This window comes from Aotus nancymaae, unplaced genomic scaffold (genome assembly GCF_030222135.1).
Source record: "Aotus nancymaae isolate 86718 unplaced genomic scaffold, 86718_ANA_hifiasm-v0.15.2.pri h1tg000014l, whole genome shotgun sequence".
In the NCBI taxonomy this organism is placed as follows: Eukaryota; Metazoa; Chordata; class Mammalia; order Primates; family Aotidae; genus Aotus; species Aotus nancymaae.
In genome coordinates this window covers 66,152,794-66,180,282 of record NW_026988425.1, presented here as the reverse complement: position 1 = coordinate 66,180,282, position 27,489 = coordinate 66,152,794, and the positions used below count along the sequence as shown (strand labels likewise).

The 27,489-nt window shown below is 40.1% G+C and overlaps 1 protein-coding gene across 1 annotated transcript in view; it reads right to left on the bottom strand.

The window, feature by feature from the left end:
* Positions 1–27,489, bottom strand: part of ARHGEF28 (Rho guanine nucleotide exchange factor 28) — a 257,148-nt gene that overhangs the window by 169,601 nt on the left and 60,058 nt on the right. The window contains exons 2-3 of the mRNA XM_064376046.1: positions 23,987–24,134; positions 20,749–21,042 (exon numbers count right to left, since the gene is read on the bottom strand). Coding sequence (XP_064232116.1) covers positions 20,749–21,042; positions 23,987–24,134 — 442 coding nt within the window. The remainder of the gene's footprint in view (positions 1–20,748; positions 21,043–23,986; positions 24,135–27,489) is intronic.

The window sequence follows — 27,489 nt, the reverse complement described above, 5'->3', positions numbered from 1 at the left end:
ACCATCCTTTGGAGACAGATACCTGTTGATATGCAAAATGTTCTTTGAGGAGATCCTACTGCTCAGGCAGGGAGGCTTTTAGAGGCCAAGACTGTAGAGGGGCCTCCGTTTCTACCCTTTGTCCTCAGACCTGCTCCTTCCCTGATGAGAAGCTGTGACAGATATGGCTTCATATGGGTCGTTCTCAAACCTCACAGCAGTGCTTTTACCCATCTACTAAATTCCTGAGATTATGTCAACATTGTCAAAGCCACCCCAGTGCTCAGCTCAGGAAGCTTGGCCCATAAGGCCCCTACACAGAGGGCCCCTTTGTCCATCCTTGTGCGTCAGCTCCACTGTGGTGTTTGCCTCTCTCCGTTATCATCTTCCAGGTGGAGGGGTCCTTGAGGTGTTTTATTCCCAATACCTAGCATAGTATCTAGCAAACTAAAGCCATTTAGCATTTGTGGAGTTAAATGGCAATTGGCTGTTAAAATCTCTATGATTTGTGTATGTTTAAATTACTTAGTTTGAATAGTCTGTGCACTGAATTGTTCACTTTAAAATGGACACTGAGGACAAAATGACCACAGTTTCCTGTCCATATTAACACTATTTTACTATTCCACTATCTTCATTAGCACACTTTTACTATTCCAGGAGCCGCTAGCCCAGGCAAATCGCAAGACTAACCAACTCTTCAGTAGGAACCAACAAAAGGCAGTTTAAACCCTAAAACCGATCCTAAACTACATTATGGTCCTTCTCAAGTCCTGACCAAGCTCCTTCCCTGTCCACCATCCCCGGCCCACCACCACCCCCAACATTAAAAGGCCCTTATAAGGCCAGGCGTGGTGGCTCATGCCTGTAATCCCAGCACTTTGGGAGGCCAAAGTGGAAGGATCACTTGAGCTCAGGAGCTCAAGACCAGCCTGGCAAACATGGTAAAACCCACTCTCTACAAAAAATACAAAAATTAAATAGTCATAGTGGCACTTGCCTGTAGTCCCAGCTAATCAGCAGGCTGAGGTAGGAGGATTGAGCCCAGGAGGCAGAGGTTGCAGTGAGTGGAAACTGCAACAATGCACTCCAGCCTGGGCCACAAAGTGAGGCCTGTCTCGAAACAAAGACCCTCATTAACCCAAACGTCAAGATAAATTCCCACCTCACTGGTCCCCATTCAAGAAACCACTAAGGCCCTGTGGAGGTGGTGTTCTCCCATAGCATGTAGGCAATAGACTGTGGTAATGATGATATTGAGGAAGCCAGGTTTCTACAAAGCTCTAATTTGAAACAACTAGAAGGAAACACTCCACCATAAATGAATGCAAAAAAAAAAAAAAAGAGGCTTAGTTTGCATTTTTAATTGTTTATATTGTAATTCTATATCTAGATCAATGAATGTAAGGCATTATACTTAAAATATGTAAATGAACTCCTCACAGTGAAATGCCACCAACTTCTTAGTATATTTGCTCTATCAATTGTCTGTGTGACATGGAACACATCCCCCAGTAAAATAACATTCAAAATACCAAAATATCTAGAAACAGACAAGGCAGTACACTCCTGCCAGACACTGTTTAATATACTTGATATCTTCAGCTTTATAAAAATTTATATTTATAAAGAACTATGTTAGCTATTAAAGAACTTATCTTTGACTATTTTATCCTTTAGCTTTTTGACCATTATACTCATTTGATTAAAAAGTTAGGTTTTAGTTTTTAGATTCACAGCAGGGTATGTTTGATAATATTTGCATTTTTCTTCCTTTTTAAATCATAACCAGGAAGAGATTTGTTAGGATCAGGTAGAAAACACACATATGCACACATATGCACATGTGTACTCCCCAACACGGGACAACCTGTCAGCATGAGATACTAACCAGGCCTACTAGGATGGCCTTTATCTTTTTCTTTTTTCTTTTCTTTTTTTTTTTTGATACGGAGGCGCAATCTTGGCTCACTGCAACCTCTGCCTCCCAGTTTCAAGTGATTCTCCTGCCTAAGCCTCCTGAGTAGCTGGGATTACAGGCATGCACCACCACGCCCAGCTAATTTTTGTATTTTTAGTAGAGACAGGGTTTCACCATGTTGGACAATCTGGTCTCGAACTCCTGACCTCAGGTGATCCACCCACCTTGGCCTCCCAAAGTGCTGGGATTACAGGCATGAGCCACCACACCTGGCTGGGATAGAATTTCTAAGACGTATTTCCCAATCTGAATATAGTGAGAAATATCCCATGGTTGTATGGATTGTAATTTTCTTTCCCCTCCCAAAAAATGATCAAAAGGGAACATCTAAACTGACTGTGTTCCCTTTTCAAATTATACCATTGGTAAACGGAAGCATGCTATCAACTAAAATAACACTTTTTGCAGTGTCTGGTACAATGCCCTAAATACCATTAAACCTGGAGTGTCATTCACTGTATTCAATCTGACCAACAGTGTGAGTGTGGGCAGATCTGTTTCGTCTGCCAGGAGAGCTCTCCAAGCCTGTTCTGCCAATCCAGCTCCCTCTTCTCTCCTGGTTCCATCCTCACAGCTTGTTCAATGGGAGAGAACAGCAAGTATGTGGAACTGAATGGCTCACTGTTGAGAATCTACCCGTTTCCTGGGGGTGTGGCAGGAGAGGAAGGCAGGGGAAGAGAGGATCTTCTGATGTTTAAAGAAAACAAATAAAAACTGACCAAAATGTAAGAGAGAGCCTTCTCATTCAGTATGAGAGTTCAGAGTCCAGAGTAAGGCAAACAGCTTGAAATAGGAAGCATCATGACATATATAAATAATTCTGCTTGTTATAGAGTTTCAGATTTCTTAACAGCAGCCAGGAAAACAAACTGTTGAAGAGGTTATATAATTTGGCAGAGATGGGAATGTTTAAAATAATTTCTTTAACTAATAAATGTCTCTTCCTGTTTGGTTGGTGCCAGGAGTTATTTGAACTAATGTAACCAAAGCAGAATTACTAATAACTGCTCTAATGGCAAACATTAAAAGGTATGACCTATAACATCATGAAAGCATGACCACCGAGATACAAAAAGGAACTGAACAGGCTGTGCCATTCAATAAACCATTCCGTACTGTATAACAGGGGGCCATAAGCTCTAGGTAGGAAGGGAGTGCAGAGTTCATGCTTCTCACTCTGCTGGGCATTGGTTTCTTTGCCCATGAAATGAGTCTGTCACAATAAAGATCCAAGGCTCCTTAGAGTATTCAATCCTGTCTTAACTCTATGGTTACTATCTGCAAAAACAGCACAGGTGAAGAGAGCTTCCATGCATCTAAAGCACAAGGGCAAGGAAGGCCAGACAGTTTGAGTGTTACTAAAGGAAAGTGGTTTTGTTACTGGTCAATTTGGAACCATTATCATATCTACACAAGGCCTGGCCATAACTTCCAATTAGCTGAAGGCTTAGCTTGGGAGATTAAAAACTAAATTCACCTCTCGGCTAGGCATGGTGGCTCACATCTGTAATTCCAGCACTTTGGGAGGTGGAGGCAGGTGGATCACCTGAGGTCAGGAGCTTGAGACCAATCTGACCAACATGGAGAAACCCTGTCTCTACTAAAAATATAAAAATTAGCCGGGCATGGTGGCAGGTGCCTGTAATTCCAGCTACTCAGGAGGCTGAGGCAGGAGAATTGCTTGAACCCAGGAGGCAGAGGTTGCAGTGAGCCGAGATCACGCCACTGGACTCCAGCCTGGGTGACAAGAGTAAGACTCTGTCTCAAAAGCAACAAAATTCACCTCTCAAATGTAGGCTAATCAGTCATAACCAAATGTGCCACTCTGTGGGGAGTATTGATAATAGGGGAAGCTATGCATGTGTAGTGGAAGGGAATATATGGGAAATATCTGTACCTTTGACTTGATTTTGCCATGAACAAACTGTTCTTAAAAAGCCTACTAAAAAATAATTAAATATTTTAAATAATTAACCACGGTCTCTAGAACTCACAGTCACTGCTAGAGAAAATGTAAATTGTTACGACCACTTTGGAAAACAGCAGCATTATCTAATAAAGTTAGAGGAACTAATGTCTCATAGCAAATTAATTCCACAACAATTCCATTTCTACCTATAAACCCTAGCAAGAAAACATGCAAAAAAAAATGTAAATAGTCAAAATTCAAAGCAATCTAAATATTCATCAATGGAATAAATTGCAGAGTAATAATACAATAACATTCTAACAATCAAAATGAATTAATATTAACACAGAAGGAAGTAATAAATATAATGTCAAAGGGGAAAAATCAAGTCACAAAATACACAGGATATGTTTCAATTAATATGAACTTCAAAAAGAGTAAACATTAAAATTATTACTCAGGCACATATTCATAGGTAATAAAACCATAAAGAAAAACAAGGAAATGGCTACTATGAAAGTCAGCATAATACCGCTTAGGAAAAAGAGAAGAATGTGACTAGGAAAGGAAGAAGGGTATTTGTACTCCTGGGGTCCACTGGTATGAGTATACCTCTCTGTTTATCTGTCTCTTCTCCCTCTGCCTCTCTCTCTCTCTCTCTCTCTCACACACACACACACATATATATATACACATACAGACATGAGGTAAAATATTTTTTCTGATGTTTGCATGTGTATCAGTTCATTTTCATGCTGCTGATAAAGACATATCTGAGACTGGGAAATTTACAAAAGAAAGAGGTTTAATGGACTTGCAGTTCCACATGGCTAGGGAGGCCTCACAGTCATGGTAGAAGACAAAAGGCACTTCTTACATGGCAGCAGCAAGAGAGAGAGCTTGTGCAGGGAAACTCTCATCCTGAAAACCATCAGGTGTTGTGAGATTCATTCACAATCATGAGAACAGTGTAGGAAAGACCGATCCTCATAACTCAATTACCTCTCACCAGGTTCCTCCCACAACACATGGGAATTGTAGGAGTCACAATTCAAGATGAGATTTGGGTGGGGACATAGCCAAATCATATTATTCCACCCCTGACCCCTTCCAAATTACATTTTAAAACCAATCATGCCTTCCCAACATTTTAAAACCAATCATGCCTTCTCAACAGACTCCCAAAGTCTTAACTCTTTTCAACATTAACTCAAAAGTCCAAAGTCCAAAGTTTCATCTGAGACAAGGCAAGTCCCTTCCACCTATGAGCCTATAAAATCAAAAGCAAGTTAGTTGCTTCCTAGATACAATGTGGGTATAGGCATTGGGTAAATACACCCATTCCAAATGGGAGAAATTGGCCAGAACAAAGAGGCTACAGGCCCTATGCAATTCCAAAATTCAGCATGGCAGTCAAATCTTAAAGCTCCAAAAATGATCTCCTTTGACTCCATGTCTCACATTCAGGTCACACTGATGCAAGAAGTGGGTTCCCATGGTTTTGAGCAGCTCTGCCGCTGTGGCTTTGCAGTGCACAGCCTCCCTCCCGGCTGCCTTCGTGGGCTAGTGTTGAGTGTCTGCGGCTTTTCCAGGTGCACAGTGCAAGCTGTCAGTGGACCTACCATTCTGAGGTCTGGAGGATGGTAGCCCTCTTCTCATAGCTCCACTAGGCAGTACCCAAGTAGGGACTCTGTGTAGGGTGTCCCACCCCACATTTCCCTTCCACAATGCCCTAACAGAGGTTCTCCATGAGACCTCCACCTCTGCAGGAAACTTCTGCCATGAACATCCAGGCATTTCCATACACCCTCTGAAATCTAGGTCGAGGTTCCCCAACCTCAATTCTTGACTTCTGTGTACTTGCAGGTTCATCACCACATGGAAGCTGCCAAGGCTTGAGGTGTGCACCTTTGGAAGCAAAAGCCCGAGTTCTATATTGGCTCCTTTTGGCTATGGCTGGAGTGGCTGGAATGCAGGGCACCAAGTCCCAAGGCTGCACACAGCATGGGGTCCCTGAGCCCAGCCCATGAAACCATTTTCTCCTAGGCCTCTGGGCCTGTGAAGGGAGGGGCTGCCATGAAGACCTCTGACATGCCCTGGAGACATTTTCCCCATTGTCTTGGGGATTAACATTCAGCTCCTTGTTACTTATGCAAATTTCTGCAACCAGCTTGAATTTCTCCCCAGAAAATGGGATTTTCTTTTCTATCATGTTGTCAGGCTGCAAATTTTCTAAACTTTTATGCTCTGCTTCCCTTATAAAACTGAATGCCTTTAACAGCACCCAAGTCACATCTGAATGCTTTGCTGCTTAGAAATTTCTTCTGCCAGATGCCCTAAATCATCTCTCTCAAGTCCAAATTCCACAAATCTCTAGGACAGGAGCAAAATGCTGCCAAGTCTCTTTGCTAAAACATAACAAGAGTTATTTTTGTTCCAGTTCTCAACAAGATCCTCATTCTGAGACTACTTCAGTCTGGACTTTATTGTCCATATTGCTATCAGCATTTTGGGCAAAGCCATTCAACAAGTCTCTAGGAAGTTCCAAACTTTTGCACATTTTCCTGTATTCTTCTGAGCCCTCCAAACCGTTTCAACTCTTGCCTGCTCCCAGTGCCAAAGTCGCTTCTACATTTTTGGGTATCTGTTCAGCAACACCCCACTCTACTGGTACCAATTTACTGTATTAGTCAATTTTCATGCTGCTAATAAAGGCATACCCAAAACTGGGCAATTTACAAAAGAAAGAGGTTTAATGGACTTACAGTTCCACATGGCTAGCGAGGCCTCACAATCATTGCAGAAGGTGAAAGGCGCTTCTTACATGGTGGCAGCAAGACAGAGAGAGCTTGTGCAGGGAAACTCCCATTTTAAAAACCATCAGATCTCATGAGACTCATTCACTATCACAAGAACAGTGCGGGAAAGACCCATCCCCATAATTCAATCACCTCCCACCAGTTTCTCCCATGACATGTGGGAATTACGGGAGTTACAATTCAAGATGAGATTTGGGTGGGGACACAGCCAAACCATATCAGCATGCTTTCTTGCTAGGGTTTATAGGTAGGAATGGAACTGCTGTGGAATGGATTTGCTATGAGATATTCATTTATCTAAATGTATTAGATAATGCTGCTGTGTTTTCCAAAGTGGTAGTAATAATTTACATTTCTTCTAGCAGTGATTGTGAGTTCAGGAGAACTTGGTTAATTATTTAGCTTATTTTATTATTTTTTAATAAGACTGATGTTCAAGGTCCTCTCCAGAAAAATTAAATCAGAATTTCTCTGACAGGGCCAAGGCATCACACTTTTCTAGAGATTCTCAAGTGAATCCAGTACAAAGCCAGAGTTGGGCTCTGCTAATTTAAATAAATAAGTGGTTAGCAAAATACAACCTTTTATATTTCTTCCTTTTATAACACAGCCTACCCAGTCAACTCTTAATTAAGACCTATTAGATGTAAGATTTTACCAAAGAACAACAAAAAGAGCATTCTGTGAGTTTTATGAGTTATTTTTAATCTACATTTCTTACTGCTAGACCAGGAAAGAGCTTAAACATTTAGCAAAATATTAAAGCTAAAATGGGATGGATACAATCATTTAGAAGCAAATAGTATTTTAAATACAAGTTAATTGAGAAGTACTTATATTTTTTAGGGCTAAGTAATATTTCACAACACTTGAGTGGAGCCATTGAAATGTATTCAACACAATACATTTTTAGAAGACTAAAATTTTTTTTAATTCACATTAAATTCAACTCATTAAAATAAGTTCTATTCTGATGTCCAAAGTCACATATGTATTCATGCAAGTCTCAATTTGTTCATCTATGTCATTAAGTAGACAAACATTAAATGAGACCATTATTATCTGCCAGGCCCTGTGGATACAAAGATGGGTATGGTCCCTGCCCTTGAGAAGCATACAGTTAGCTTACTTTTGTTCCAAATAAAATACAGATACTCTTTGACTTACAATGGAATTACATCTCAATAAACCAATCATAAGTAGAAAACAGTGTAAGTTGAAAATGGGTGTTTTATAGATAAGATGGGATGGCCACACATAAAACACAATATCCAAAAACCACTGGCCACACAATGCATGCACTGTGTGTCGAGTATTGGCTGTTTACCCTTGTGATTGTGTGGTTGGTTGACTGGGAGCCATGGCTCACCATTACTGTCCAGCATGACAAGGGTATCATACTGCATATGGCTAGGGAAGGGTCAAAATTCAAAATTTGAAGTATAGTTTCTACTGAATGTATATTGCTTTCACACCATCAGTTTTTACACAATGATAAAATCAAAACCATAAATCAAACCATAATAAATCAGGGACTGTCTATAAATATGTGGCCCATGAAATCACTCTCTGATGAACTGCAGCTCTAGGCTTAGTTCATTCTTTATAGCTCTAGACACAAAGAGTGTGAATAGAAGTAAGGAAACTGCCTGGACTGCAAGAAAACTGTTCTGCTTCTTAAATTAATTCAACCTACATCATGTATCATGATATGAAAATTTATAGATATTTATAAAATGCCAAAAATGATGAACAAAAAGTATAGACAATGAAAAAAATTATCAAAATTTACATGGAGAGTAGAAGAGAGAATTTGTCATGGGTATCATACACAATCTTTAAGATGTTTTCAGGATTCTCAGTCAGAATGAGAAAGGGGTTGTGCTTTAGAGCATCTTCCATTTACACAGCCTACTCAGAGTTTTGGTGTGTAGATAAATAAATCAGCCTTTTATACAGGAGATCAGAAGTTGGTGAGTCCAGGATAGGAATTGCAAATACAAATACACTCGTAAGAAAGACATAAAAACAGGACATTCCACAGAGCACGAGACCAACAGGTGGGCATGGCTGGATCATAAACCCAAAAGACAGAAGAGGAGGACTGAAACAAGCATAAAGGCAGGTTTTTGCTCCCTAAAACTTGTTTTCTGCTTCAGCACAGTTGAGACACTCATATTACAACCACCTCTGGCTAAAGATCACCTAAAAATAATCTGGGAAAATACCCATCACACACATATTCATTCCAGAAAATTCACATAGTGATGTATAACACCAGAATGTACTTTCTGGATTTTGCATCTCATATTGGCAAGATACACTTTATTTTAGCTTGTGGAACGAGTATCAAATCAGTTGCAACTTGCCAGGCATGGTGGCTCACGCCTGTAATCCCAGCACTTTGGGAGGCCAAGGTGGGTGGATCATGAGGTCAAGAGATCAAGACCATCCTGGCCAACATGGTGAAACCCTGTCTCTACTACAAATACACAAATTAGCTGGGCATTTGGCACACACCTGTAGTCCCAGCTACTTGGGAGGCTGAAGCGGAAGAATCGCTTGAACCCGGGAGGCAGAGGTTGCAGTGAGCCAAAACTGTGCCACTGTGCTCCAGCCTGGTGACAGAGCAAGACTCCATCTCAAAAATAAATAAATCAATCAATCAGTTGCCAGTCTTTTTAAAAGTCTTTATCAGAATTTCAAGATGCCAACTCAATTTTGACCTTCACATTCTGGAGACATTTCCAGACTAAATTATGCACGTAGCCACCACTTTAAGATATTAAGACCCAGATACAACATTGTATGGTGCAAAGAGGGCATACAAAGGATTCAAAGCTCTGGATTTGAACACATACCAAGCCTACAGCTAATAACTAGAATTCAATGGAAAACCATTTAATTCTCAAGTTTCAAGTTAGGCTTCATCTGTAAAAGCGACATGTTATCTCCCTAGCCTACTACCTGGGATTGCCAGGGGGCTGTAATGAAAATAACAAATGGGACCGGGCTTTCAAGAGCTATAAAAGCCAGTAGTGGGGGGACTAAGCAGTTTTACATATTTGTCTGATCTTTTTAATACAAAAAATACAATAAACAGTCACTAAATAGATATGTGGTATGTTTGATAACAATTTCCCTCTGGTTACAATTTAAAGGCATAATTGAGAGGAACTAGCTGCTTGCTTATGGGGCACTGTAATTTCATCAGTGTAGCATACCAGATGTACTATTAAGACAAATGTGCTGTAATCCCACGCTTCGGGCAGCAGGCGGTCATTAGGTGTCGTAAGTAGCAATTATGGCATACCTCCTCTTTCCAGCCTGTATCCATTTTTCTTTCATTTGTTAATGTTGCTTCAAGGCTATGATTCAAGTCCAGATTCATTCACTCAACAGATATTGCTGATAGGCTACCACGTGCAGGCACTCTTCTGCAAGATCTCCCTGCTACTTACACCCCAAGGGAGCTAGAATTCTCAGACATCTTCCCACTTAACTCTCCAGGGACCCTGTTCTGTTTTGGAGACAAATGAAAATACATTGCAGTCTAATTTAATTATTGACAAGCGGGAAAAGTGTGGACTCACCATGCCTCGCAGATGGCCCTTTAAAGTCTGCATTGGTAGTCTGCCTTCAAACATAACCTGGAAACTGGCCATGCACCTATAGCCAGGCAGGGTCCACTCAGTGCCCTTGCACTGGAAGCCAGAGTCTTGTGTCCAAAGTCACAGATTGAAAAATATTAGAAATATGATCATCTTTGGCTATGATCTACAGCTTTAATGGATTATTTCATCCTTTCCTTCAGTAAGGCACAATTAACGAGGGATATTCTGGTAAGACTAGAAAAGGAAGGTAAATGGAATAAATCAAACAAGAAATCAGTGTAAAAGGTGCTGCCATATCTGGAGGGAGGAAGGGGAGGCTGGAAAAAAGTCAACCAGGAATACAGATGGGCAACGATTATCCATGAATGAAAAACAGACATGAACCACCATATCACATTTATTTTGTTCTTACTCAGTGTCAGTGACTATGATAAAGATTTTACCTTCCTTGTTTCTATAAAGAGCTAACATTTATTCAGTACTTTTTATGCATTGTCTCATTTAATCCTGACAGCCATTCTAGATGTATGTACTATTATTATTATTATTTTATAGGGGCAGAAACTAAGGCTTGACATGATTATGCAATTGCCCAGGTTCACTTAAGTAGTATATGAAACATGAAGGATTTGAAGCATGAAGGATTTTTCTACCTCCAAAACTCAAGTTCTTAACCATTATGCCTCCCATTATACAAAGGATAGCTTGAATTGGCCTCAACTGCAGTGATATATCTCATGTACTTTTCAAGAAAAAATACATTAAAGCCAACAACAACAACAACAAAAAAAACCAAGACTATAAAAATTAAATGTTTTGACAAGAAACATAGGAGAGTCATACACATTAAGAATTGGGAACTTCTTTTTTGAAAAATCAGGGATTGACTCATGTAATACAATATATACTTGAATCTCCTATCATAAACTGCAGATGGAAAGATGGGAGTTATGGAGAAAAACTTATACAAGAATAAAATGCTCAAAATAGATTTTTTAAAGAGGGCAAGAAAAAATAGAACCAGCTAGATGTGGTGGCTTGTGCCTGTAGTCCCAGCTACTCAGAGGCTGAGGTAGGAGGATCGCTTGAGCCCAGGAGTTGGAGACCAGCCTGGGCAACATAGCGAGACCTTCATCTCTACAAAAAAAAAAAAAAAAAAAAAATTACCCAGTCATGGTGGCATACACCTATAGTCCCAGCTACTCGGAAGGATGAGGAAAGAGGATCGCTTAAGCCCAGAAGTCTGAGACCAGCCTAGGCAATACAGTGAGACCCCATCTAAAAAACATATGTATATACACACACACACATATATATAAAACCTTAAAAAATCAACAAATTGATGAGAGTGAGGGGAAAAAGAGCAGAAGGAACCTGAGCTGAGTGAATTCTAAGGACCCAGGCTCAAGCTTGACACTCAGGCCCCTCCTCTCCTCCAGATATTGACCTGATGTGTTGTCACTCACAGCACACATACATTCTCATGTCAAAATTGCGAAATAAAAACAACTACAGTTATAGGTGTGGACGAGGACAGTAGGTATGTGGAAACCTAGGGTAGGATTATAGAAGATTTTTTGAGGCTTCTATTATACAGCTTCATGCCCACACCAAGGCTTGTATTTGAGAGAGTCAAGACAAGGCTTCTTAAATGTCACTGGGCCAAGTAAAGGGGGACTTTGCAACATGACGCACAATTGGTCATTTCTCTAAGAATATACCATCTCTTCTGGCTCCCTGCCCTACTCTCTTCTCCAGATCTCTCTTACCCAACTTTTTCAATCATGAGCATTTTAACTTCCAAACATTGGTAGTTTTAAAACCAATGTTTTATCTACAAACCAATGTTTCATTTGGTTTGTAGATAAAGTAGTACAAGGACAACCACCAGCATTCAAACCCTATTAAGAAATCTATGAGAATAGCAACATTTTAACTTTTTCCTTCAAGATTATGAAGAAATTCCTTGCTTACTGTTTTCAAATTCAATTTTAATCTCCTGCATGCAAGCAAAAACTGCTTTGGTCATCCTGCTACTTTTTGGGGCGGAGTGGGGGGTTATGTGTGGTGTTTTTTTTTTTTGAGACAGAGTCTTGCTCCATCGACAGGCACCAGGCTGGAGTGCAGTGGCACGACCTCAGCTCACTGCAACCTCCACCTCCTGGGTTCAAGCAGTTCTCCGCCTCAGCCTCCCGAGTAGCTGGGACTACAGGTACGCGCTACCACGCCCAGCTAATTTTTGCATTTTTAGTAGAGATGGGGTTTCACCATGTCGGCCAGGATGTCTTGATCTCTTGACCTTGTGATCCGCCTGCCTCGGCCTCCCAAAGTGCTGGGATAACAGGCATGAGCCACCGCGCCCAGCCTGTTTTTGTTTTTTAACCTCTGTCTCCAGGGTTCAAGCGATTCTCCTGCCTCAGCCTCTCGAGTAGCTGGGACCATAGGCGCGTGCCACCATACCCAGCTAATTTTTCTATTTTTAGTAGAGATGGGATTTCACCATGTTGGCCAGGATGGTCTCGATCTCTTGACCTCATGATCCGCCCACCTTGGCCTCCCAAAGTGCTGAGATTACAGGCATGAGCCACTGCACCCAGCCTGTGCTACATTTTAAGGGGAGAAGAGCCCCAGAGGAGGGAAGCCAGGAATGGGACTTCAGAACTTTCTGCAATCACGAATCCTTTGGGAAGCACATTAGGGTAGGCTGTTAGCTTCCATTTACATTTTTTTTGTCCTTGAAAATTATAATTGAGGGGGAGAAAGTGACCTGAATCCAACCTTATGTTCTATTTCCCAGATGTGAGAGTAAATGTGTAATTCTCTGTTCCAGTCTAAGGGCCATTGTTGCCAGACAAAAGTAGGAAGCATATTTTTTAAGAAAGAGTTTAAGCTGCTGTTTCTTATTTAACATGTAGTACCTTAAACAGAGAATGTGCTCAATAAGAGTTTACCTACTTAAACTGAAAAGTAAATTCAAATGATTGGAGGGAGAGGAATCCTTTTCCTTAGAAGTTTAATTCTATATTAAATTCTTTACTCTCAGAAAACATATTCCTCAAAAATTAAAACTACAAAAGGAATGTAAGACAAAGAAGACATTTTAAAATTAAGGATTTAAAACTTCACAAATAATATACATATGTATAGCTGAGGATTGTGAAACAATTTTATCGATTTACCATCATAACAAGTGCCATAGGATCTCAAGAACATTCTCTCCACCCCTAGTGTTCATCCAGTGGGTTACCTTAGCAACAGATGGAATATACTACCAGCTTGAAATGTCAGAAAAGGTATGGAGATATTAGATACTATCAGCAGTGACAGAAGGCTAGACAGCAAGACTGTGTACCAACCCCTTAAAAAAAGTCAAGATTTCCAAGAGAAACAAACAAAACCCCAAAATCAGTTGTTACTCATAATGTATTAATTTCAAAACTTAAAAAAAAAATACTGGAAACTTGTACTTTGTAATAAATCTGTCTTTATGGGTTTCCTACCCACTGATGTTTCAGCTAATGTTATTTCAAACTTGTGTCCAGTACAAAGCTTTACAGCAGAGGAACAAAGCTGACATTTTACCTTGTCTGTAGGCCAGCAAGTAAGTCTCATAAATCAGTTTGCCCTTCTCTGGTTAGTAAGTCCTGGACGCAGTGCTGTCATCAGGCCAACCTACAGTGACAGGTTCTGGGGCCTTGCTCTATTTTCTTTCTATATCTAAGGCCAGCAGACAACATTCAAAGATAAAAACACAAGCCACGCTCCATTTCAATCATTAAACAAATCCTACTAGCTACAGATCTCTTTTCTCTATTCAAAGAAAGAGAAACAGATATTTTTCCTGGTCAAACATTGCTAAGACACATTCCCTTCTCCTGTTGCCTAGAAGGTTCAGGGTATGTGGCTTGAAGCAAGATGTGACTGTCATATAAAATGAGTAGTTCCCATCCACTCTTTCATAATGAAGTGTTAATTCCCATGTAATGGCTTTTCCTGCAGATGAGAAGCAATGTTAAAACTGCTTTTCAAACTTAAGTGAACATCGAACAATCAAGACACATTTTAAGAACTGCTGGACCAAACACCTGCTGTTTCCCAAAAACCTATTGAAATTTTAAAAAATAATAAATTTAGGGGAAAAAAAGAACTGCTGTATACCCCAGCTCTTATAAACTTTCTTCTAACGTCCTTTTGGGCCTCTGTATTTCTTTTCCTTTTCTTTCCATTATGTGTAAAGCATAAAAAAAAAAACATTCTCCTGCTAAAGGTACTAATTTACGAAGACCCTATTAAGGCAAGAGTAGAGCATTATACTAACGACCCTTCTTCATAGTAAGAACATCCCATTACTTTACCTATACATTACACATGTGGGCCATGACAAGGTTTTCTCTATTTCCTTTGACTCACTACTAATTATGCTGTGACTTATACAAATAGACAGTACTTGGATTTGTCCTCGAAACTAATGAATAATTTCTCTAATTTCTGGATTCAAGTTTAAATCTGTTGTGGTTGTTATAACTTTGTTGGTTTTATTTGCAAGTTAAGGAGTGTGCTCAATCTAATTTTTGGAATGAATAATTAAAATATTAAATTCTCTAAGCCACCCTCAGTGGGTCCTAATAGTTCCACCAACTGGTTTTTTTTGAGGACAGCTCTCCAACCAACCATAGACCCACAGAATGAGAAGCTGGATCCTCTAAATACATCAGTGTGTTTAAGTCCAAAACAGTCCTGTAGAAGAGTTCCAAAAGTTCAATCGGCTAACCTTAAATTTTTCTTTCACTCATAGAACCAATTATAAAGGCAGCAGAAAAGCTTAACTCTTTAAACTTGACAAAGCAATCTACCAGGTAACACTTTGTTCTGTTAAATATCTTAATATTTTTGCCCTGCAGATTCAATTCATGGTAGCATCTTTACAAAACCACGTTTGGCACTTTGGGAGGCCAAGGCGGGTGGATCACTTGAGGTCAGGAGTTCGAGACCAGACTGGCCAAGATGGTGAAACCCCATCTCTACTAAAAATATGAAAATTAGCCAGGCATGGTGGCACACAACTGTAGTCCCAGCTACTTGGGACGATGAGGCAGGAGAATCGTCTGAACCCAGGAGGCAGAGGTCGCAGTGAGTTGAGATCACGCCACTGTGTTCCAACTTGGGCAACAGAGTGAGACTTTGTCTCAAAAAATAAAAACAAAAAACAAAAAACAGGTTTGGTTATATTTTTATGAGTGATAAAACAAATAATCCATTTGTCCATAATGAGCAGAACTTCTGCCTGTTAGGAGACCTTTGATCATATGAACTACTTTTACCTAGACAACTACAGAAGAGTCCAAGTTCATTTTTCAAAGTAATAGTAATTTACTCTGGCAAAAAATATTGAGTCTTCCAAATTGTTATATATTAGTTTATATGTGTAAACATATGTGAGAAATATTCTTCATATGACTTTTCTTTAAGGAAGTGGGCTTTATTTTTCTCTTAAATTAGAAAACCTAACCAGGACAAGCTCAACCTACTCCATTGGTTAGGAGAAAAGTGACTATGTTCACAGGAACAATGCCATCTGTCTTTGGAAATGCCATTTGTAGTACCCTTGGGTTCTTTATCCACATAGCAGCCCCTCACTGGTGATGGCAAGCTTGGTGCCTGCCAGCCATGTCAAGCTACTGGGAACACAAGTGAAGGGAGGTAGTTTGATGGAGCAGGAAGGTATGGGGGCTTTCGACTCCAAAGTCATCCGAGCATCAACACATAAAACATTAGAATATGTTATGCCAGTTAACCTAATTGTCAAAATTATACAAATCTCTGAGAAAAGATTTCTGCCCAAAAAGCAAACAAGCAAAAAACCCAAAACAAAAAAATTAAATTAAATAAATTGTGATATTCTGTTGGATAATTATATTACTATTCAACGCTTTACTACAAATTTGGGCTTCTGAGACCCTGAACAAGCCTTTATTATGAATGCTATTTCATAAAAGGAATGGGCTTAATTTTTATGAGCTGGAAATCCAATTTTATTTATGGTCTAAAATTAAATAAAATCTGGGATATTTCCTTTCCTCTAACACATAATGAAATTGCATTGTGACTAATGATGGGTAAGACACAGGGCTGAAAGAAGACTCTGCTTTTCATTATGAGATCCATGCTCCACTCAGACTCTGGCCTTTTTCCAGGTTCCCAGTCCTTCCTGATAACTCTCAATGATTGACAAGGGGAAAAAAATGAGAAGTTTATTATAAAATGCAAGAAATACAGTAATGTGTCACAGTAAGGTTTTGATCACTCTTCCAAGACAAAAGTCATTACAGAAATCAATGAATACTCATTTAGTAAAATCTATTTATATTTGGAGAAATAATAAATAAATAAACACAAAGAATTTTTAATAAGAGTGAACACTGAGCATTAAAATAATTTTTGGTAAGTAGTGGAAGAAATAATTACTAGGAAAGAAATTGTTTTCCACCTGTGATGCCACTGCCACTAATACATTATAACTCCCAGTGGGACCTACGTCACAGTTTATTTCTCACTTCATTATTATAATTTATCTACCTCAAGACAAGCAATACAAATAAAATATGTATACCAGAAAACATGTATAAACACATGAGTTTTAAAACTGATTAAAACTGTATTAAATTAAAAGTACAATGAAAAAGAAATCCAAAACAGTTCAAGATTAGCAGAACCCCACCAAATAATTATGAATAGGCAATGAGTCAAAATACAGCCATAGAGTGTACATGTGCATTGTAAAAACCTAATACAACCCAGCTCATCTAGAAAATCAATGTTAGTCCTTCACCAAATGCTCGTGTTTATTCCCAATCATAAAATGATCAATCTGTGTCCAACTACTTGGTTTAGTAAACACAATAAAAATTCCATGTTTCCCTTCTATCTAGTGTCTAATACGATTTCTAAAGTACAAAATTAAAACTGACACAGAAGGATTTATATTTCAATCTATTCATCTAAATGCCCAATTTCTTGGTTTTTTTTTTTAACTGGAATAATTTCAACAGAAATGTCCTGATAAATACATCTGTTAAAATGTACCAATCTAAAATGAGCCATTATCCATATATGAGCCCTTATATACCTACATAACAGAACTGAAGTGTGAACAGGTAGATACAGAGATTTAAACACACAGTAGGCTGAATCAAATCTCATAAGATGGTCATGAACCTGAGAGTAAAATTTAGTTTCAAACATGAGCATTGACCCTGTTGCTTGCCATTGAGATTGTAGAGAAGCTACACTACAAGTCTAGGCTGCAGACAATGTTACCTCAAATACCATAAACTGCCTTTAGAGAAAGTCTAGAAACATTCCTAGAAATTTTCAAGGAATTGTTTACAATGCCAGGATTTTATACTTTGCCTTTAGCTTCATTTGTCCAAACCAATTATATTTGCTATCTATGCACATACAAGTGCATACAATACACTCTGTATATGAAAATGTATTCACATGCACATACCAACATCCCCTTTTACTGAGAACTTAATATGTTCAGATACTGTTCCAGAAGTTTTACCATACATTATCTAATTTAATCATCACAACCAGCCAAGGAAGCAGCTACTACTATGCCTTAGTTTAGGAATTAAAAAGGTGCAGCACCAGAACTAAAATAACTTGCCCAGGTCTCATAGCCAGGAGGTAATAAGGTCAGGATTTGAACCTGGCTCCACAGCACATAGTCTTTCTTAACAACTAGGACACTAGAATAGAAAAGTGTTTTACCATGAAAAGAAACCGCTCAAGTTTTTGTCTCATGAAAATACATATATTATATATAAATACTGGCAGAGGGGTCAGAAAGGACCTCCTGGTGACATAAATCTATCCATTATAAAGATACAGATAAATCAAAGGCCACAACAGCTAAAAAGCTTGGTAAACAAGAATGTATTTCCAAATAGCAAGGGAAATGGCAATAAGATGACTCTTGACAACTTGGGGTTTAGCTCAGTATTCTCCAAACTTATTTTTTTAGGTACCTCTACCAGTAAAAATAACTTTGACCAGACATGCCCAGAATGGAAAATTGTATGCATGTATTATTGCAATCCACGTATTAAATACTAGAGAGTATTAATGTATTTCTAAATATCAGCATGAAAAATAAATATGGCATGTGGGTAACATGAATTCCATTTTGGAGACCTTTAGTTTAAGCTATTTGTGAGCAGTTATGAGGTTCCATGACCTTCAACAATTTGTAATTTCTTAGAGGCGCAAATTAAACCACTACAGGCACCAAGCTGCTGTGCTGAGAGACTTGCCGGCCTGGGGAAGAGCTCCAGGACTGACCTGCCTCTGCCCCTGCATGAGGCTGTGATGTTCTTCCTTACTCATGGGTTTGAGTGCACCAAGTGAGAAATCCTGAAACCTTTGTGGCTTTGTCAAATGGATCCATTCCCCCCCAAAAAAATACACACCACCTTCCAAGATCACAGTTAGGAACCTTTTAAAAAATACAAGAGGCTTAAGAAAATGAAGTTTCTTAGCCAGAAAACATTATATGTATATAATATTTAGATATAGACAATATATATCATAGATACATAAATCTATATATACTATATATTAATATAGATTATATATGTCATCTATCACTTACATATGTGAGATAGAAAGGGCATATCTCGAGACGATCAAGTATTACTACTGCAATTCTCCTGTATATAAGGGCTTAGCACATAGCAAGAATTCAATAAGTATTTGTTGAGCCAGGCACCTATAATCCCGACTACTGGGGAGGCCAAGGTGGGAGGATCGCTTGAGGCCAGGTGTTTGAGACTAGCCTGAGAAATACAGCAAGACCTTGTCTCAAAAAAAAAAAAAAATTTTTTTTAAATTAGCCAGGCATGTGACATACACCTGTAATCTTAGATACCCGGGAAGCTAAGGAAGGAGGATCACATGAGCCCAAGAGTTTGAGGTTGCAGTGAGCTATGATTGTGCCACCACACTCCAACCTAGGAAACAGGGAAAGATGACCCTGTCCCTAAAAAAATTTTTTTTAAAGAATTTGTTGAATGAATAGATGGTATATGCTAAGACCTTTCAAGTATCATCATTGCAACTCCCCCTTATATTTCATATCTCTTTGCTGAGTCCTTGGAGATAACAGTGAGCAGAACAAACACAACCCACACCCTCAGGGAGCCCACTCCATACATATCGATCAGCAACCACACAGCAGAGTGCAGCACACAGGATTCAGGGATGGCTCAGTGCTGGACTAAACTTGTGATTACCCTCATCCAAGGTCTTAAAAACAAGAGACATCATTAAGTGCCTAGAAGAGTTTTAGTGTGACCCTGATTAAATGGAAGAAACAGAGATCCTCTCTGATTGTGACTTATAACCTTAAAATTGTTTACAAAACTCACACCCCTTTACCTAGAGTAGAGGATTTAATCTCATCCGTGATCAAATTTAAGCCAACCTGAAACTTATAACTAGAATTTATCAGGAAGCAGAAACTCTCAAAAATAGCATCATCTGACCACAAAGCTAAGGTCACAGGAAGAATACAAAAAACAGCAATAATATATGTTGTATTCAATAAATTACAAAACAACATCTGTGTATTTCCAATAAAATTACATAACTTGTAATCACCAATAAAAAGTATCTATTGGCTGGACATGTTGGCTCACGCCTGTAATCCCAGCGCTTTGGGAGACTGAGGTAGAAAGATCACTGAAGTCAGAAGTTCAAGATCAGCCTGAGTAACACAGTGAGACCCTATCTCTCAAAAAAAAAGATTTTTTTTTTCATTTTAAAAAGCATCTATTGATCAGCTTAGCCTCATGTCTAGTATGGGCCTATTTATAACATCTATAGCCCTGTTCACACACAGATTCCAAATACTTGGTATTCAGAGTCCATTTGGTCTTTTGTACTTCAAAAACTAGTACAAATGTAACACAAACGCTCTCAGTGACACTGACATTTTCAAAGATGTCAATGCATTGGTTATTTTTCCCATGTGATCACATGTCTTCTAAGTGTTTCATAGAGTTGGTGACATTATCTTTCTTATCCAATGACCTTACCTATTTGGAAACAGGGCAGCAATGTCCCCTTCTCACAGCAAGAAAACTTGCCAAGAGAAGTGGAGCCACAGCCCAGAGCAGCTGGCTCAGAAGCGTACCATAAAGAAATAGTCTTTCCCCGCTTGAGACAAGGCTCTTCATTTACCCCAAACCTCCTGGCACACAGTCACATAAACCAGTCCAGAGATGAGTGGCTCAGGACCTCAGGGAACCCCTCCACATCAGAACAAAGTTCAGGTACAAAGTGGGCAGGAAAACCTGCCCAGGGGAACAGACAGTATAGTGTAAGGAACATTCTGAACTTGACACACAGAGGAGATATCTGAGTTTTCTGGTGATGACCCACCTTCAAGTGAAGAACTTCCCAACAGAGTCCACTCTAGAGGCCATTCCAGATGGGTCAGAGCCAGCACGAGCTCCTCATCCAAGGCAGGCAGCGCTTCTGCCTTCAAGGCAAATGGGGTCAGCAGGGTCTGGTGGCTGCTGGCTGTGAGGCGATCGGTCTGCATCACCAGCAGACGAGCCAGCCTGCAAGCCATGTTGTCCACGTAGGTCACTGAGCCGGAGCCCATGGTCACCGGAGAGTAGCCTTCTGAGCAGAGGCACACAGACACCGACACAGTCTCCTGAAGCCCATGGCCTAGACAACAAGACAGTGAACAGTTCAACCCAAGTCTGTAGGAGACGCTCTCACAGGGGTCCGATGTGCTAGCTCCGCCACACAGCTTAAGCAGATAACACACTCTAGGAGAACAAGGCAGAAAGGAAAGCCAGCCAGCTACCCTTATACACTGCCAGGCCTGTGGGCCAAACTAACACCGACGCCATCTTCCTTCAGTAACTACTGATTTTAAAACGCACCTTTACGAGCTCTGAGCATTCGAGCGTCTATTCTCCTGTCATTACCAAACACTGCTATTCAGCATTCCTTTAACATTTTGCTTCCACCCCAACCTCTGAATTTGTGTTTGTCAGATGACAAGTCCTTTGCTCTCTTCCACTCTGCTGTTTCCTCCTGAGTCATATATTTTTACGTATTTATTTAAGCGATAGGTTTGTAAGACAGCACCACACAATTACACGTTTGCCCTACTTCCATAGTGCTCCTTTGAATGTGAGTTGAGGTGGGCGAAGACTACTGAAGAGAAAACAAAAGGGAAAATACATATCCATATCTATGTGTGTGTGGTGGCGGCGTTCACTGCCCCGTCTTCTGATAATGGTGTCTCTGTCTTGTAGGTGTTCTCAATATTTCTCCTGAGAGTGGTCACCAAATCCTGCTGTTTTGCTCTCCCTTCACTCTTCCTCTTCTTTGCCCTACTCTCTTATTTTGCCAGGGCTGGGAAGCTCTTACCTGGGTACATTTTCATGCTGCCCTTGGCAGGATTTTCAGGAATTGGTGACACCAAATCACTGTGATTATGATAATCATGACTGGACTAAGAAAAGTTATTCAGCTACTGCTGGTCCATAGTACGCTGTTGCCCCCAATCAAATGGCTAACGGGTACTAGTCATTCCTCCTGTGCCTTATTCTCTAAAGACATTTCCCAGAGGCTGTGCAGCTAGGGGTCCAAAAAACAAGAGCATCCCAAGTTTACTAAAAGAGAACTACTGTCACTTTGTCATTGACTCTTTGTAAGTGGTCTCATGGTACAGGCACAGAATGCACCGACCTCCCACCAGACTAAACATACCCAGTAAATATTAAATAAATCTGTTTTACAGATTTTTGAAAGGTTGCCCTGGTAAAGTTGTCACCAGGGAAATTTAAGGTTCAAAATAGAAACTGTCACCTGCCTCTAGAAATTCTGTTAAAATGAAGGTAAGAAACCTCACTTTTAAGTAGACCACAATATAAACAAAAGATTATATTCTCTTCCTCCTAAGGAAGGAGGAGAGTCACCATCACATGCAAGTAAAGAAAAAGATAAAACGTTTTCAAAATAGGAGTGGCACTTTAGTTATTATTTTTTATCCTTTCTCCATAAGGGCTTGAGAAAAGAGAAAACCAAGAAAAGAGGGGGAAACTAAAGGCAGGGAAAACATTTGCTAGAGCAAAAGGGCAGAGGGAAAGCAACCAACAGCCAAAGTAACTATGTACCATTAATCAGGTTTGTTTTTGTTTTTGTTTTGAGATGGAGTTTTCTTCTGTCTCCCAGCCTGGAGTGCCCTGACATGATCTTGGCTCACCGAAACTTCCTCCTCCCAGGTCCGAGGAATTCTCCTGCCTCAGCCTCCCAAGTAGCTGGGACTACAGGTGCTGGGCACCATACTTGGCTAATTTTTATATTTTTAATAGAGACAGGGTTTCCCCATGTTGGCCAGGCTGGTATTGAACTCCTGACCTCAGGTGATCTGCCCGCCTCGGCCTCCCATTGTGCTGGGATTACAGGCATGAGCCACCATGCCTGGCCCTTTAATTCAGTTTGGCTGTTTTTTTTTTCTTCTAACAATGAAGTTTACTGGGCGAAACAGAGAAGTGCTTAAACTTGCCAATGGTCTCAGAAATTGGACAACAGATTAATTAAGTGACCAAGACGAGGCAGAGCTGAGAGGTATCTGTACTTCTCTACAATTCTGTGTCTGTGTTGTTTGCATGTTCACTGGCTACCTTCTTCCCACATGTGGCAGATATATTACAGAAGCACTTAGGAACATACTCCTTTAAAAATGATCTCAATCTTAACTCTAAGAAAAATTAAAGATGATACAAATTAAAAGGGTCTGAAAGACCCACAGTTAAGAAAAACCAACCAATCAATAAAAAGAATTTAAAAACAGCCTCCCTGTCCTGTAGGTAATAACATTCTAATTCCACCATTAGGTTAAAGCCTGATGACTCTTAAATGCATAACCCACATACCAATAAAAATATAAAACAAGTATATTGAGAAAGGCTATTAGCTTATCACAATATATAAACAGGATATATTAATTTTGTCATCTATCAAGAAGACAACTGGGGAAATTACAGGTTTCAAAATGTAAGCATTTTGATGATGGAGAGAGAAAGTTCTGGAGCCAGAGATCCCCCAAGGAGGAATCTGGATGGACAGGGCCTCAAGGAGAAAACCTCAGTGACCAAAGGGAACAAGCAGAGGCGAGGCAGACCCATGGCTGCCAGGCTGCCCACAGAAGAATGAGGAAGAGAGAATGAAGACAAACTTTGTCAATGTCAGTTCTGCCAGAGCCAACCCTAGCAATGGGTCTGAGGTTATAGGAAGTGATTAGGAGGTAATACTCAATAGAGAGTGTTTCCTCTATTTGACTGCATCCAAAGCACACCCAACCATAAAAGTCGGGTGCAGTCAATAGGATAGGTCTGCCTGGTCTAAGTCAAGACTCCTAATGAAGCAGCAGACAGCTGGAGGATTCTCAGACATGAGTGTTCTTCCTAATGTACGTACACACACGCACACACACAAACACAGTCACACACACACACACACGCACACACACACACTGTCCTGACCTTGCAGAACTGTTTTCTTTTTCTTCCTGGTTCTCTTCCTGGCCTACATCCCTGGAGGGAAGATATCTGCAGACCGACTTCCCAGCTGCACAACAAAGAAGACACCTCACCTGGGATGCTGGACTGGAGAACGTTATCCTTGATGCGCTCTGCAATCACAACATGTCGCTGATGAGATCCGTCATAAGTAAAGTAAAACTCAGCATCTTCAGGAAGATACACATTTTTGTCAAATTTCGCATAGACTGTCATCTGCCCCTGAAAAATGAATAAGTCAGGGCATTGTCACACTTCCTTATCCTGGCTCTAAGAAAGCACAATAAAAAGAGCCCGGGTCCGTAACAGTGTCATTTGTTATATTCACTTCATGTGGTTGAGTTCAAATAGCATGAGTGCTTCCTTCTAACAACAACACATCTGACATTACAGGAGATGCTTCCTGATGTATTTAGGTATGGGTAGCAGAGCTGGTTTGTTCTGGTTTGTTTGGTGTTTTTTGGTTTTTGGTTTTTTTTTTTTGAGACAGAGTGTCACTCTTGCTGTCCAGGCTAGAGTGCAATGGCACAATCTTGGCTCACTGCAATTTTCATCTCCAGGGTTCCAGCAATCTTCCTGCCTCAGCCTCCTGAGTAGCTAGGATTACAGGCATGGGCCACCACGCCAAGCTAATTTTGTATTTTAGTAGAGACGGGGTTTCTCCATATTAGCCAGGCTGGTCTTGAACTCCCAACCCCAGGTAATCGCCCGCTTTGGCCTCTCAGAGTGCTGAGATTACAGGAGTGAGCCACTGCACCTGGTATGTTCTGTTTTTAAAGTTAAAGAAGTTCAGGGCACAGGAAAGACTTTTTTTATTTTTTTTAAATGTACTAGATGTGGGAATATAATACTTCATTGCCTTTTGCTTTTCAGAAATTATTTTTAGAAACAGAGTCTCACTATGTTGCCTAGGCTGGTCTCAAACTCCTGTGCTCAAGCAATCCTCCCACTTCAGCCTTCCTGGTAGCTGGGACTACAAGCACACGCCACCACACCCAGCAGTCTTTTACTCTGAATTTCTACCAGCTGAACATCATGGCTTATGTTAATTTTTATCCTGTACCTAAAATGCCATTATTAGTACAAAAGGTCAAGATAATTATTCTTAGCTCTGGCCTTATCCAGTACCAGACTGTAGTCAGTTGTAAGAATCTTAAATATTTACAAACATTGCCAAATAAATAGGGCTACTCCCTCTCCCTTGCTATGCAATTTCCATTTGCTATTTGTCTTCTCTGAGGGATTTCCAAGTACCCTTTCTCATCTGGCCTAGGCTCACACTTTCTCTTAAGAGCTTCTGGTTGGCACAAAGCCTGCAAAGTGCCTTGGTCCCAAGGAGAAGAGCTGCCACCTCAGGTCACCGAGGCATCCTCTGAGGACTAATGTCAAAGGAAGTGGGGCAGCAGGCTGGGACTCCCAGGGTATATCGTCATCCTGAGGCTTTATGGAGGGGCTACAGCAGCCAGGTTGCACCCAGGGGAATAGCAGCTATGTTAGGGATTGCCAGGGCATCTCCAGACCTCAGAGGCTTTGAGGGATTTGTGCTACTCCCTACCCAAACACAAAAAGGCAATACAAAGTGGGGCCTCCAGAGAGAAAGCGCATTCTGCCCAGCCTGTGGGAGTGGCGGGGAAATGGAAACCTGGAGGTGGAAAGGGTCGCCCACTTTGGAGGGCCTCCAGAGCTCAGCCCTGCATGGAGAAGCATCTGGGCTTTTGTGTGCTTGCCCAACAAAAACAAACCTGCTTGCCAAGATATCCTTACCCTGTGATAGAGGAGAAAACGAACAGAGAAAAGCCTACAGAGACTCCTTAGACATTTCATAGGACACTAAGATTTAAGCCAATCAGGATCAAAAACAAAATCAGTGCAGGATTTTCCAGTCACCACATGGTCATTTAATCAAAAATTTTTAAAATAAACAAAAGTGGTTTGCAACCTATCTCTCTCTCTCTCTCTCTCTCTCTCTCTCTCTCTCACACACACACACACACACACACACACACACACAGTGATCTGAAATTATGAACTGGTGGTTTGCAACCTATCTCACACACACACACACACACACACACACACAGTTTTCTGAAATTATGAACTGGTATAAATACAAGGCATGGAGTTCTGAAAAAAAATCATGGTTTGCAGTTGTGAATTGCCCTGTTACTGCATACAAGCAAGCACGTGTGTGCGCACACAGAAACGTAATCAATAGAAAAGCAACATGCCAAAAAAAAAATGTACCATACAATAGCTTCCAAAAAAGTTCAGGAAGGAGATCTGAAAAGCAAAAAACAATAACAAATGTCTAACATGACAGAGAGAGGAAACTTAGACGAAATTCCACTTCCTAAAAGAGGAAGGACAGCTTGCTTTAGTCATGTTCCTGGTTGCTAAAGAGACTGTTAACTATCCACAGGCAGAATCTGACCTGACCTGTTCGTGACTTTTTTTAAATAAAAAACAAATTACATAAACAGACCAAAAAATTTCACAGATCACAAGGAAATCTAACCTGCATCTATTCAAAACAACAATCATATTACTATTTTATTTGGTTGGGGGAACAAGGACTACAATTTATGAAAGTGTTTAATTGCAACCCTTTCCAATGTAATACAACCCGCAACATTACAGTCTTGTAACTCATCACACCTGTCTTTCAAGAACCATGCCATGCTTTACATTAGTAAAAGGATAACCAACAGCCATGTGAGAAATAAGACATACCATTAAAGACAGATGTCCAGAAGTCCTAACACTCGGAAGAGATTCAGCAATAAAATAAGTCACTTACACAGTAGTCAGAAAAACGTCAGAAAGACTCAGTTAAAGATGCTATGGGAGAAGAAGGGGGTGATACAGAAACCAACAGAGAGACCCAATTAGACAGAAATGAATGGGCAGGAGAGGAAGACAAGGAAAGAAAATATGAAGATGAAATAACAAGAACATTTTCATTCAGAAAAGGTAGATAAAGCTCAAAGGAGACAGATTTAGATAAAGCTACTTAGGAAATTAGCAGGAAGAAAGGCCTTCTGAAAGAATATGCAAGTATACCTAAAATAGCCAACCACAGGTGGTAGTTTTTTGGGTAAGAGTGAGACTTTTTCTAACCACTGAGGCCACTGAAAATCTGCTACTCTTCTTAAAGGCCACTAATTTCATATACTGCAAAGATAAAATTCCAATGTATAGAATGCCAGAGTACCTCTTTCAGTTCCCCATCTGGATTCAATTGCATTCTTCATTTTAGGCAATTGAAAACTAGAGACTTTCCTAAATAAATGTGTTATCACCTTTCTATCAACTCACTATATCCAAAATTAAAAACACTCAAATATGCCACTGAAATTTTTGGAAACAATAAGAAGTATGTTAGGCTAAATTATCTCCCCAAATTAATCAACAAGTGTACTCCAGTCAAAATCCATTTTTCAAATGAAACTCAACAAGCTTATTCTAAAGTTCATCTGGAGGAGTAAATACACTAAAATCGAAATGATACTTTTGAGAGAGAATGTTTGGGCTATGCTTGCTCTACCACAAAGCAAAACATACAATAAAACCAGGGTCA